Below are 11,709 nucleotides of genomic sequence, written 5' to 3' on the forward strand. Positions count from 1 at the left end.
GGTTGTTAGTACAGAGTGAGACGAAAAAGATTCCATAAAATACACAGTGACAGCCCATTGTGAGATATGGAATAGATAAGCTTCATCTTAATACTATATAACAACCTTTTACTATGTTCTTCTTCATCGGAAGGATTGCATCACTTCTATATAATATAATTTTGTTTAGAAATAACACATATGAATGTTGAAGAAAATATACTGCGTAGAGAACATAATTTATATGTGATTAATTTTGATTTGCATGGATTAATAAACAGTGTTTAGTTTGGAGAACTAAACAATTTTGGGGGGCTGGAAAACTGAACAATGGAATATATAATTGCTACTACAACCCACAACGAGGTTGAAGAGGGTTTCTCTATTACATTAAGTGCTCGCCATACTTAGCAGACCAAAACAAGTGTCAATTTATAAAAGAGAAAAATGTTTAATAAAAATCTTAAAATCTTAAAAAATAAAGACTATTATAACCCTGAAATAAATTAAAATTACAAAAATACCATAATTTACGCTCCAAAATTACGTCGTATTGGACTTACTGCAGATCAATTATCTGCAGTAACTGCAAAAGAAACGAACCCTATATAAAAGGTTTTCCTTATGTGCAACTTTAAATTTTAGAACAAGGAAAATGTTATTAATTATCGGGGAAGAAAGAATTAATGAATATATATATTTAACATGTTATTAATTAGCATACATATTTATTAAAAAATATATATAACTATACATACTTTTTAAACATGGAAAATGTTATATTTATAAATTTTTTGTTTATAAACTCTTACGAACTACACTATGTCTTATCAATAAAACACTCTTGAATGAAGTCTTACCAGTAAGTCATATTGTAATTTGTAAATTTATAAATAAAAAAAAGAATTATCAATATAACCATCCTCTTTAAACGTAATATATTTTTTACAACTTGTTTTGAACCGATCAAATGAGTTTGTGTGGCTTTTTTACTGGGCTTCCCAACAGGCTCTACCCACTAATTTATCTGAGGATAAATTGTCCCTTTTGCACTTGTCACTCCCTCACTCCCACACATATAGGAAATGATCTTTTCATGTGAAAAAAATAAAAATATATAAAATAATCTTGTAAAAAGATCACAACTATATAAAGATAAATTATCGTTTATGATTTTGTAACTACTTATTTCAATATTTTTTTCTCTATCTTCCTTTATTATCATTGACTTTATATGATTATGATTTTCAAAATGACTATGCCATATTTTTTTCCACATATGAGGATTCAATTTCAGATATGAATAATCACGCAATCTCACACCCCCAATAAATACTGGAGAGTGATTATTTATGACATTACATTTTTATGTTAGGGGAATATTTTTCGTCTTATATATATATATATATCCTTATTACTCATTAAAGTAATCATCTTCTTCCTAATTGCTCTCCATACTGAAACTATGCTGAAATCACCACTCACTACTCATAACTGAGCCCTTAACAGCTTCCCTTGGCCAGTTCTCAGTTTCTCTTAGACCTTAATGAAAATCATCTTTTGCGTTGTAGTTCATATTACTGCTTCACTGGTATTTGTCTTTTTATTTATTTATAAAAAAACCATTAATATATATTCAATACTATACTTTGGTCCTGAGTCATTTGGACTCACTAAGGGATGCAATAACTCGATTTAATAATAAGAGTGTAAATAGATTATGTTAAACTAGATTTTGATTCAAATTAGTTAGTTCTATATGATATTTTTTAAATTTGATCCGTTAACATAATATAAGTTAAATTATAAGATTGATCGAACCTATTTTTAAAAAAATAAAAGGCATGATTTAGACCTATTAATTTCTTTAAACTTATCAAACAGATTTTGTTAGATATATCACACCTATCTTTCTCGCGAAAAACTATTTTGTTACTTATTTTTTCAAACCATTCAAGGATACATATTTTTTCCTTAAAACAACTAACATTAAATAATTTCATAAATTTATGCCCGTCAAACATTGAGAGTGAATCTTCTCATGTTAAAATTTCAGATAATCTAGTGATGTAAGTTTTTTTTGTCTATCTTTTTCTTCACATGCATTAAAAAGTGTGATCCAATTATTATTAATAAAAAAAGCGATAGATCCAAAAATATCACATGAACAGGTCATGTGAATTTTTTTTTAGTAAACTGTAATATGAAATTTTAACATGAGAGAATTTTGACAAGCTTTTCATATTTTTAAATAACACTAAATTATTTATTAATTAATTTATTGCAAAAAAATAATATATTAATGTGCACTAAAATTTCTTAAAAGGGTGAAGCCTTGATGAACGTGTCCATTAAATTTGTTGCTCCATCCAGCAGTCAAGTCAAATTCAATTTTTCCCCTTGTAACGTTAATAAAACCCATTCTTTGACTTTAATATTTTAATAGTTGTGTATATTAAAAGAATTATATATATATATATAGAAAAAACATTTCTACAATCACTTTAAATAAAGTTATCTATAATTATATTTAAAACTATATCTTTTTTGATTAATAAAAAATATTTATATAATTTTAGGTGAATTAATGAAAAGTGTTTTGATAAAATATATATGATAAAAAAATAAACAAAATTACGAAAATATCTGTAGATAACTTTATCCTTCATTAACCACATACACACACACATATATATATATATTTGGTAATCAATATATATTATATATATATATATATATATTTATATATAATATTATAATAATTTAAATACTAAACGAATATTATTTTATTTTATTTTTGAATTTAATATTAAAAAATAGAATACAAATATGAATATTTATAATATTTAGTTTATATTAATAATTTTTGTATTATAAATAAAAATATTTTTTAATTTACCATTTATACCATCAATTAATTGGTATTAAATATATTCATTAATTTTCTAATTCATATGTATTATTTATAGATATTAATTAATAGTAATAAATGATGAAAAATTTAAATGTGAATTAAATAATATCATGAACACCTCCCTCCCCTTAAAAAAAAAAGAAGAATATACTTTTTCAGTTTGAACTTATCCTATTCAAATTAATAGCTTGTTTTGTCAGAAGCGTTGCTCTAACATACGTTATGCAGTGTGTGCATGTCCTCATTCTGAGCTGGCTGAGACAACCGTTCAATAGTATAAAACACTCATCTTTTCTTCTTCTTCTGTGTATAATCAATCTCATAGTTTTCTGAAAAATAAATCTTTTTTCTTTCTCAATCGCAAATATTCTCTTCCTTACCCCCACCACTCTAAACCGTATGCTGTCTTGTAATATCTCCAGCTCTCATTAATTAAAAATATTTTATGGTTTTGTCAATGTTATTCTCAAGCTCTCTTGTTATTATTTTTGGGGGAGGGCCGGGGTTGATATATATATATGTGTGCGTGTGTGAAGGGTTTTCAAATATTGCAACGGATTATAGTGGTTATTTATTAGAGTTAATTGGTTTGTACTTCATGTGATGTTGAATTTAATAACTTTTTTTGATTACTTTTATATTTTGAAATTTGTCCCAGGAGTTCCTGTAATCGTGTTGCTGCCGACGTTACGCCTCTCAAAAAGGTCTGTTGGCGAGGATTTTTATTTTCTTAACAATTTATTGTATTAATTATGCCATGAATGATCATTTGTGTATTTTTGCAGATTTTGTGTATTTTATTAGTTATTGATCCAAACAAATACTAAAGTATGAGAATTTTCGTTTTATTGATGCTTAATTTTCCTAAATTTTATTTTGATGATTACATTTTTTTTAATAAAAAAGAAATCACGTAGGATTTTTTTACAGATAAAACTAATGTGGGTTGATTGAATTGCATGTAAAATTTATATAGAATAACAAAAATGATAGAGTGCGATTTAATAGGAACTGATGCCATTGGATGTATGGAAGAGAAGGAAATGAGAGAGTTTGGTTGCGGTGCTCTAGTTTTGGGATAAGTACCAGGGGTTGCAACACCTAGAGAATATGAGTTTAGGTGCTGTGAACATGTTTCTCTTTTTGATTTGACTGGAGACATATATAATGTTTGAATGCTAACCAATGTTAAGAAAAAATAAGTAATGAAAAACAAAAACAAAAATAAAAATAGCAGATTAGTTGAGAAATGAGGAATGCACAAGCGAATTTACCATTAACTTTTGTTCACTTAAGCCATCCCTTTTATCACCTCATTAGGCTCATATTTAGTTTGGTCTGCACTCACGTATAAAATTTCACAATATTGAATGTTTTCGAGCAAACATGTTCAGTTGACGGAAACTAATAATAAGAGTGTAAATAGATTTTGATTCAAATTAGTTTTTTTTTTTGTACAGGGAAACAAAACAAAACAATGTCTCTCAATAGAAGACCTCTACAACCCTCAGGAGGTTCACTATACCAGACAGCATGCCAATCCACTTTAGGAGCATGACTGGCCAACCAATCAGCAACTCTATTACATTCTATGTGCACATGCACAGTCTTCACCATCCAGCTTTTCCCCAGCATCTCATTGATCCTAAGCATGAGTATATAGCAAGGATGTGATACCTCACAACCTTGGGTAATCAATTTATGAGCATCCATAGAATCAATTTCAACAATCACCTGCTGATAGCCCTTCACCCAAGCTCATTCCAAGCCAATTACCACTCCCCATAGTTCAGCCATCAGCACATTTTCACTGCCCAGTCTCTTTGAAAATCCAGAGATCCAATTCCCATGGCAGTTTCGAGCAACTCCTCCACAGTTAAGCCTAATACTCTTCTCCGAGCATGCTCCATCAGAATTAAGCTTGATCCAATTAGGGGGAGGAGCTTCCCATTGAAAATTCATATAAGACCTGTTCACAGTAAGCAGTCCAGCCTTGAAAAGCAAGTTCTCAGCTACTGTTATGCTATGGATGAACGAGTGAGCATAATTCACAATCTCAGAATGAGTTTCCCACTCATCATTAAAAACCATATTGTTTCTCTCCTTCCAGATTAACCAGCAAATAACTCCAAACCATCTCCTCCATTCTGTATTTTGTTTTTTCCTGTTCAAATTTCTCGCAATCCAACTATTAAAATCCCCTTCCCAAAAAGAATTAAACTCCATGCCTTCAAAACACAGCTGCCAAATATGTCTCGACCAGTTGCATTCCCTAAAAATATGATCACAATTCTCCACAGCCCCCTGACATCTCATACACTTAGCCTCCACACACAAATTCCTCTCAATCTTTGTTCATTGGTGAGCAAATTTTCTCCAACAAGTAGCCAAAGGAAGGCTCTAATCCTCTGAGGTCCCTCCCACTCCCAAGCCAGCATCCAGTCTCTACTATCACCATTATCCAAAGGGATATTCAAGGTATTATAAGCAGATATAATGAAAAAAATACCTGTGAAGGAGTGAATCAAAATCACCTTGCCATCCCCAGCTGCCTCAGTTGGAGGGTTCACCTTAGAAATAGCCATAGAAACCTCATCATCCAAGAATTTACTGAATTTTGACCACTGTCAGCCTCCATCATCATCCACACAGTCCACCACCCACCAATTAATTGTATCCTCCGAGATTGGCTCAACAACTCTATCTATAATCTTTCATATTTCAGGGACCCAATTATCCGACCAAAACTTTGTTTTATTCCCATTGCCAATATGAATTCTCACCCCATCCTGAACATGACTCCAGCTTTTGCACACTCCTCTCCAAGTACTAGACTTAACTCTAGCTTCCTTTAGCATTGGAATTAAATCAGCATTCACCTGATATTTACTTCTTAGAATCCTGGCCCATAGAGCACCATTATTTGACATTACCCCATAACCAATCTTCATGGCATAAGCTTTGTTAATCAGCCTCTGATTTCTCAAACCGAGGCCTCCATCCTCCTTCCTCCTGAAAACATTTTCCCAGTTTACCAGATGAACCTTCCTTTTGTTAGGACTTGATCCCCAAATAAAACCTCTAGTCAGCTTCTCCACCTCTTTACAAATGCTGATGGGGACATCAGTGGTTTGCATTGTATATGCTGGCAGAGCTTCCAGGACATCTTTGGCCAATGTGATCCTCCCTGCTAAAGATATAGAGGCTTGATTCCAAGAGGACAACCTATTATGTACCCTTTCCACCACATAGTTCAAAGAATTTCTGGACACCCTTCTATGATTTGGATTAACACCCAGATATTTTCCCAGGTCATTAGTAATGCCCAAACCCAAGCACTCACTGATCTCCTTAGCTCTAGTAAAACCCACATTCTTGGAAAAGAATACTCTGGATTTCTCTTCATTGACTTTCTGGCCCGAAGCAGCAGAGAACAACTTGAGAACCTGATTAATAACATAAACCTGATCCATAGAGGCTTCTGCACAAAGGATGATATCATCTGCAAAAAATAAATGAGATAAAGGAGGGGCATTTTTATTAACCATGATTGGTTTCCAGGCTCTGGTATCCACAGCTAGCTGAATAAGATGAGCCAGTTTCTCAACACACAAGACAAAAAGATATGGAGAAATAGGATCTCCTTGTCTAATCCCTCTTTGAGGAATAAAATCTTTTGTTAAACCACCATTCCACAAAAGATTCATTGTGCTGGATGATATACAATTAAAAATCAGATCTGACAGATTCTTGTGAAGACCCACATCCTCCAAGGTATCCTCAACAAATTTCCAACTAAGGCAGTCATAAGCCTTTTCCAAATCTACCTTGATCATCATCCACCCCTCCCTCCCTTTCTTCTCTTTCATAGAATACACAATTTCTTGGGCTATAATAATGTTATCTGCACTCTGTCTCCCTTTGATGAAGCTACACTGGTTTGGGCCCACCACCCTAGGCATAAAGTCTCTCAATCTCTGTTATAATTTTAGTTACCACTTTATACATTACATTACAAAGGCTTATGGGCCGAAACTCTTTCATATTTTCTGGACTATGTTTTTTAGGAATAAGGAAAATCAATGATCTATTGATTTCCTTAACCTTCATAGGATCCAGAAAAATATCAATAACAAGCCTGCAAATAGACTCCCCCACCAAATTCCAATGTTTCTGGAAGAATACAACCTGCAAACCATCAGGCCCTGGGGCTTTGAACTTTCACATTTTAAAAATCACTCCACGAATCTCTTCACATGTAGGCACTTTAGCAAGATAGTCCTTCTCTCTATTACTAAGAGTAGGAAACAACCCTTTCACAGGAAACTCTTCAGTCTCCTCTTCATCAGGAGCAAACAACTTTACAAAATAATTCCTGGCCATATTAATGAGCTCCTCCTTATCAGTAACCCAATTCTCATCCTCATTTCTTAAAGCAACCACTTTGTTATGTCTCCTTCTAGATATAGTTGCTGAATGAAAGAACTTTGTGTTCTTATCTCCATACTTCAACCAATGGCATATGGACCTTTGAAACCAGTCCAATTCCTCCCTCATAAGGATCTCCTGCAGCTCCTTCCAAAGGCCCCTCTGAAGAATTTCCATGCTATGGTCATATCTACCCCTCCTGTAGTTATCAATCCCTCGAAGCCTAGCATAGATTATATTCTTCTTTCTAGTATTTTGTTTATATACATTATGATGCCATTCTTTAGCCCTCCTCTCAAACTCATTTCTGGCCGAGTCCCAATCATGATGAGTATTCCAGCTGGTTTCCACCATATCCTCAAACCCATCCATAGTCATCCAAGAGGCTAGGAATCTAAATGGTCTCTCCCTAACATCAGCTTTATTCTTCTGCTCATGAGCCAGCAGTATAGGTCTATGATCCGAGCTGAAATAAGGAAGATGAAACATGAACCTATTCGGCCAGCTTAGGTTCCAAGCCTCATTAGCACAGGGTCTATCAAGCCTTTCCTGAAGTTTTCCCCTCTTCCAAGTAAAATTAGGTTCTTAAACCCTATGTCCTGAAGATCACAATTGGCCAAACACAAGTTCATCTCCCTCATACTATTCCAGCAGGCTTCTTTTCCCCCTATTTTCTCATAAGCCTTTTGAACTGAATTGAAGTCACCTAGTACAACCCAAGGACCATCCACCTCTTGAGCAATGGGCTCCAGCTCTTCCCATAAGGCTTGCCTTTCTAACCTTCTAGGATTCCCATACACAAAGGTAACAAATTCACTCTTTTCCTCCTCCACATGAAAATTTTTTGTATGAATAAACTGATTATGTACAACAACAATTTCCACCTTAGTCTTCCTATCATCCCAAAGAAGCCAAATGTCTCCGACAAAATCCACAACATCATGCTTAAAGGTTTTAGAAAAACCCAGCTTATTTATGATTCTATCACCCCTACTTCCACTTATTTTTGTCTCTAACAAAGCCAAAACACTAAGCTTAAACCTATATTTTAAATCTTTAATGAGGGCAGGGAATTCTTTTTTCCCTACACCTGTACAATTCCAAGAGCAAATAAACATAACAGCTACTAGGGAAGTATGGGATCCTCATCCCAAAAAATTAAAGACTAATAATAGTCTTAACACCCTCCAAGGGTGTTACTTGTTCCTCCAGAACCAGATCCTCCTGAAGAGGAGCAAAAGAATTCAACAATACAGGGGCCTCAACCCCTTTACCTTTGATTTTTACTTGAGCTGCCATCTCCTCCCCTGAATTACCATTCCCTCCAGATGGCATAGCCTTGACTCTGCCTCTCTGTTTCTTCCCAGCTCCCCCCAAAGTAGCATTCAGAGGTAAGTTTTCCACATCACCCTTCTTTAAGTCAAGTGAGCTTCCTTTGTAATTCTTACTTCCACTACTCCCACTTTTACTTCTGCTTTCTTTTAGGATACCTTTCTTCTGTAAACTATTATCCATCCTAACATTCTTTGGACTATTTTCAGGACAATAAGCTCCACTACTACCACCCTTCTCAGCTGAACTACCTACCTTTAAATCAGCTGAACTACCTGCCTTTAAATCAGCTTTCTTAGTAACCTCAGTCTTGATAGGACCTTCTACTTGAGTCTGAGCCTCCTTAATAATAGGCTATGTCTGATTACCATAACTCCCTTCACCTTCTTCCATGCTGGTGACCACCCTCCCTTCCACAGATTTCGTCAAAACAGCCATAGGACCTTCCTCCTTCTCCATAGCCTTACTCAACAGAACATGTCTAGGTTTCCCTCCCCTGTTAGATCTTTAAACCACCATCCAACTCCCAAAAGCTTCCTCTTCTTTACAGTTCTCCTTAGTAGTTCCACCAGATTTCTCCTCCATATTAGTCTGCCCCTTAGGCTCTTCTTCCATCTGATTCCCCTTTTTTGGGAGCAATTCTCCCCCACATTGATCCTGCCTGTGCCCATAAACACCACACTTGAAGCAAATTAAGTGGATGCCTTCATATCCCACCTGATATATCTTATTCCCAATTTTGAACTTCGATAGCAGACTCTTCCCGAGGTCCACTTCAACACAAATCCTGGCAAACTTTGCTCTCTCAGTGATAACTGCATCCCCTAACTCATTTTTCCTTAGAGAATTCCTATCAACTTTAAGAGTTCGACCAAATAAGTTTCCAACCTTCCACAAATAATGAGCAGTATAAAACTCAATCGAAAGCCCAGGGACCCTAATCCACACAACCATCTTCTTGAAGCCCTCATAATACGGGTCAAAGAAAGGACGCCACCTTTGTACCACCACATAGTGATCAATAACTATCCAGGGGCCATCCTCCAGCACATGCACATAATCCCCATCATCATGGAACCGCAGAAGAAGATATCCGTTGTCCAAATCTATCAGTTTATAAGTCGATACCAGATTCCAAAGCCTTTGTAACCTAGCCATCAGGAATCGAGTTCCTATTCTCTTTCCCATCAACTTTATAATAAGAGCCTTTCGCCACTATTTGCAACTCTCCTTGTGTTCACTCTTAGAAAACTGGAGAGTTGGGCACAAAGGATCCTCCTCAGGTCCTTGAACCAGATCCTCATCACAACTATCCTCCTCCTCATCCCTGCGTTGGATTTCCTTCCAGTCATCCTCCTCACTTTTCGAATTTCCCTCTCCACCATTCAGTCTCAGCAACTTGTCTTTGTACGAAATAACCCTCTTACCAACTCCTCCCTGCTTAGCTTTGGCACTCTCAGGGAGAATGGCTTTGGTTTCTTCGCAAACCCCATCATCCAACTTCTCCAGCATTTCATCATTCATATGCTCATCTACTACCACAGCACCTTTCGGCTTCTTCACACTCCTTTGGATCAAATCCTCTTCCTCAGTCGTGCGCTCTCTCACTCCTTTCGAACCATCATCAACCGTCTCCATCTCCTACCTTGATTCTCTTACTCAGCAATAGTCACGAACCAGCAAACCCTAACAGAGAGAAAAAAATCGCACGCATGAGACTACGCGCGCCAACTGTGCTTTTGTATTTACTTGATTCAAATTAGTTAGTTCTATATATATGATATTTTTAAAATTTGATCTGACATGTTAATATAACATAAGTTTTTTTTTTGTTAAAAATATAATATAAGTTAAATTATAAGATTGATCGAACCTATTAAAAAAAAGGGCATGATTTAGACCTATTAATTTCTTTAAACTTATCAAACAGATTTTGTTAGATACCACACCTATCTTTCTTGCGAAAAACTATTTTGTTACGTGTTTTTTTTAAGGGGTTTGATTTTCTCATGTTGTGACTCAACTAGTGGTGAGTCCCACATTTATTAAAAAAAAAAGAAAAAAAAAGCTTTGCACGCAAATCGAAAGGTCACAACAGGAGAATTGAGTTCTCATGCAACATGAAAAAATGTTTTCCCTTTTTTTAAACCATCATTTGAAAGGATACATATTTTTTGACAAAAATATTTAAAAATTATATTTTTAATAAATATTTACGAAAACATAGTTGTTTTATAACTAAATACGAATATATTGTATTTAGATATGTATAGAATTGGGCGTGACTATTCACACTCAGCTTTTAGGCGTGACCTAGAGACACGCCGTACAGGAGACGTGATAGATGAGACTTGAGAGACACGCTCGTGGGACATGACAGAAAAGATTTTTTTTTGGCCTCTTAATGTTTTGCTTTTTTTATGCTTCTTACATATGACATTCAACAAAGAAAGAGAAGAAGGTGAAAGGAATGAAATTGTGTATGGTCGGGAGAAAAAGTTTGCTCCTTTTACAGAGCTGTTAAGTTTGTGTCGAGAGAAGGGGATAATGACTACTGAGCTTTTCGTATAGTTTCATGTATCGACCTCTATCCTTGATCGCTGATTGTGAAGACCTTTCTATTCTATAGTTTCGTGTAGCGCTCTCTACTAGTAGTCTAGTACTACTCTATTCCTTGGCTATCGCTTCGCAGTTTTTATGCAGAAGTTAACAACTTCCTACTCAATATTTTCAAATATCCAGAGAGTACTTTTACTTTTACAAATTGTAATGTTTGTTTTGCTGTAAAATTGAATAAATGATGAAATCAATAAAGCGCATGTTTCATCATTCGATGTTATGCTAGTTGTTTGCAGTTTCATACCCAGGTGAATGATAATTACAATATTATTAAACACTACGAAGCTTTTGCAAGATGGAACAAATTTTTTGCCCTGTAATAACAGATGTGTTTCTGGTTAACATTCAGCGCGGTCCAGATATAAATTAACTATTATCTTTTTCGACGATTTTAGCACTCTTAATAAATTAACTATGCCAATACATTCTCCTATTAA

At 34.8% G+C, this 11,709-nt stretch overlaps 1 protein-coding gene across 1 annotated transcript; it reads right to left on the reverse strand.

Annotated features, from left to right (window-relative positions):
* Positions 1-9,160: 9,160 nt before the first annotated feature.
* Positions 9,161-9,841, reverse strand: LOC133288478 (uncharacterized). The gene has a single exon (XM_061486234.1). The coding sequence runs from the start codon at positions 9,839-9,841 to the stop codon at positions 9,161-9,163; it is 681 nt and encodes a 226-aa protein (XP_061342218.1).
* Positions 9,842-11,709: the final 1,868 nt, after the last annotated feature.

This window comes from Gastrolobium bilobum, unplaced genomic scaffold (genome assembly GCF_033153095.1).
Source record: "Gastrolobium bilobum isolate Gb01-03AN ecotype WA unplaced genomic scaffold, APGP_CSIRO_Gbil_v1 utg2184, whole genome shotgun sequence".
NCBI lineage: Eukaryota > Viridiplantae > Streptophyta > Magnoliopsida > Fabales > Fabaceae > Gastrolobium > Gastrolobium bilobum.

What these genes read in the sequence shown, in the direction of transcription:
- LOC133288478 (XM_061486234.1), bottom strand. Translation starts at nt 9,841, where the DNA reads ATGGGAAAGAGAATAGGAACTCGATTCCTGATGGCTAGGTTACAAAGG.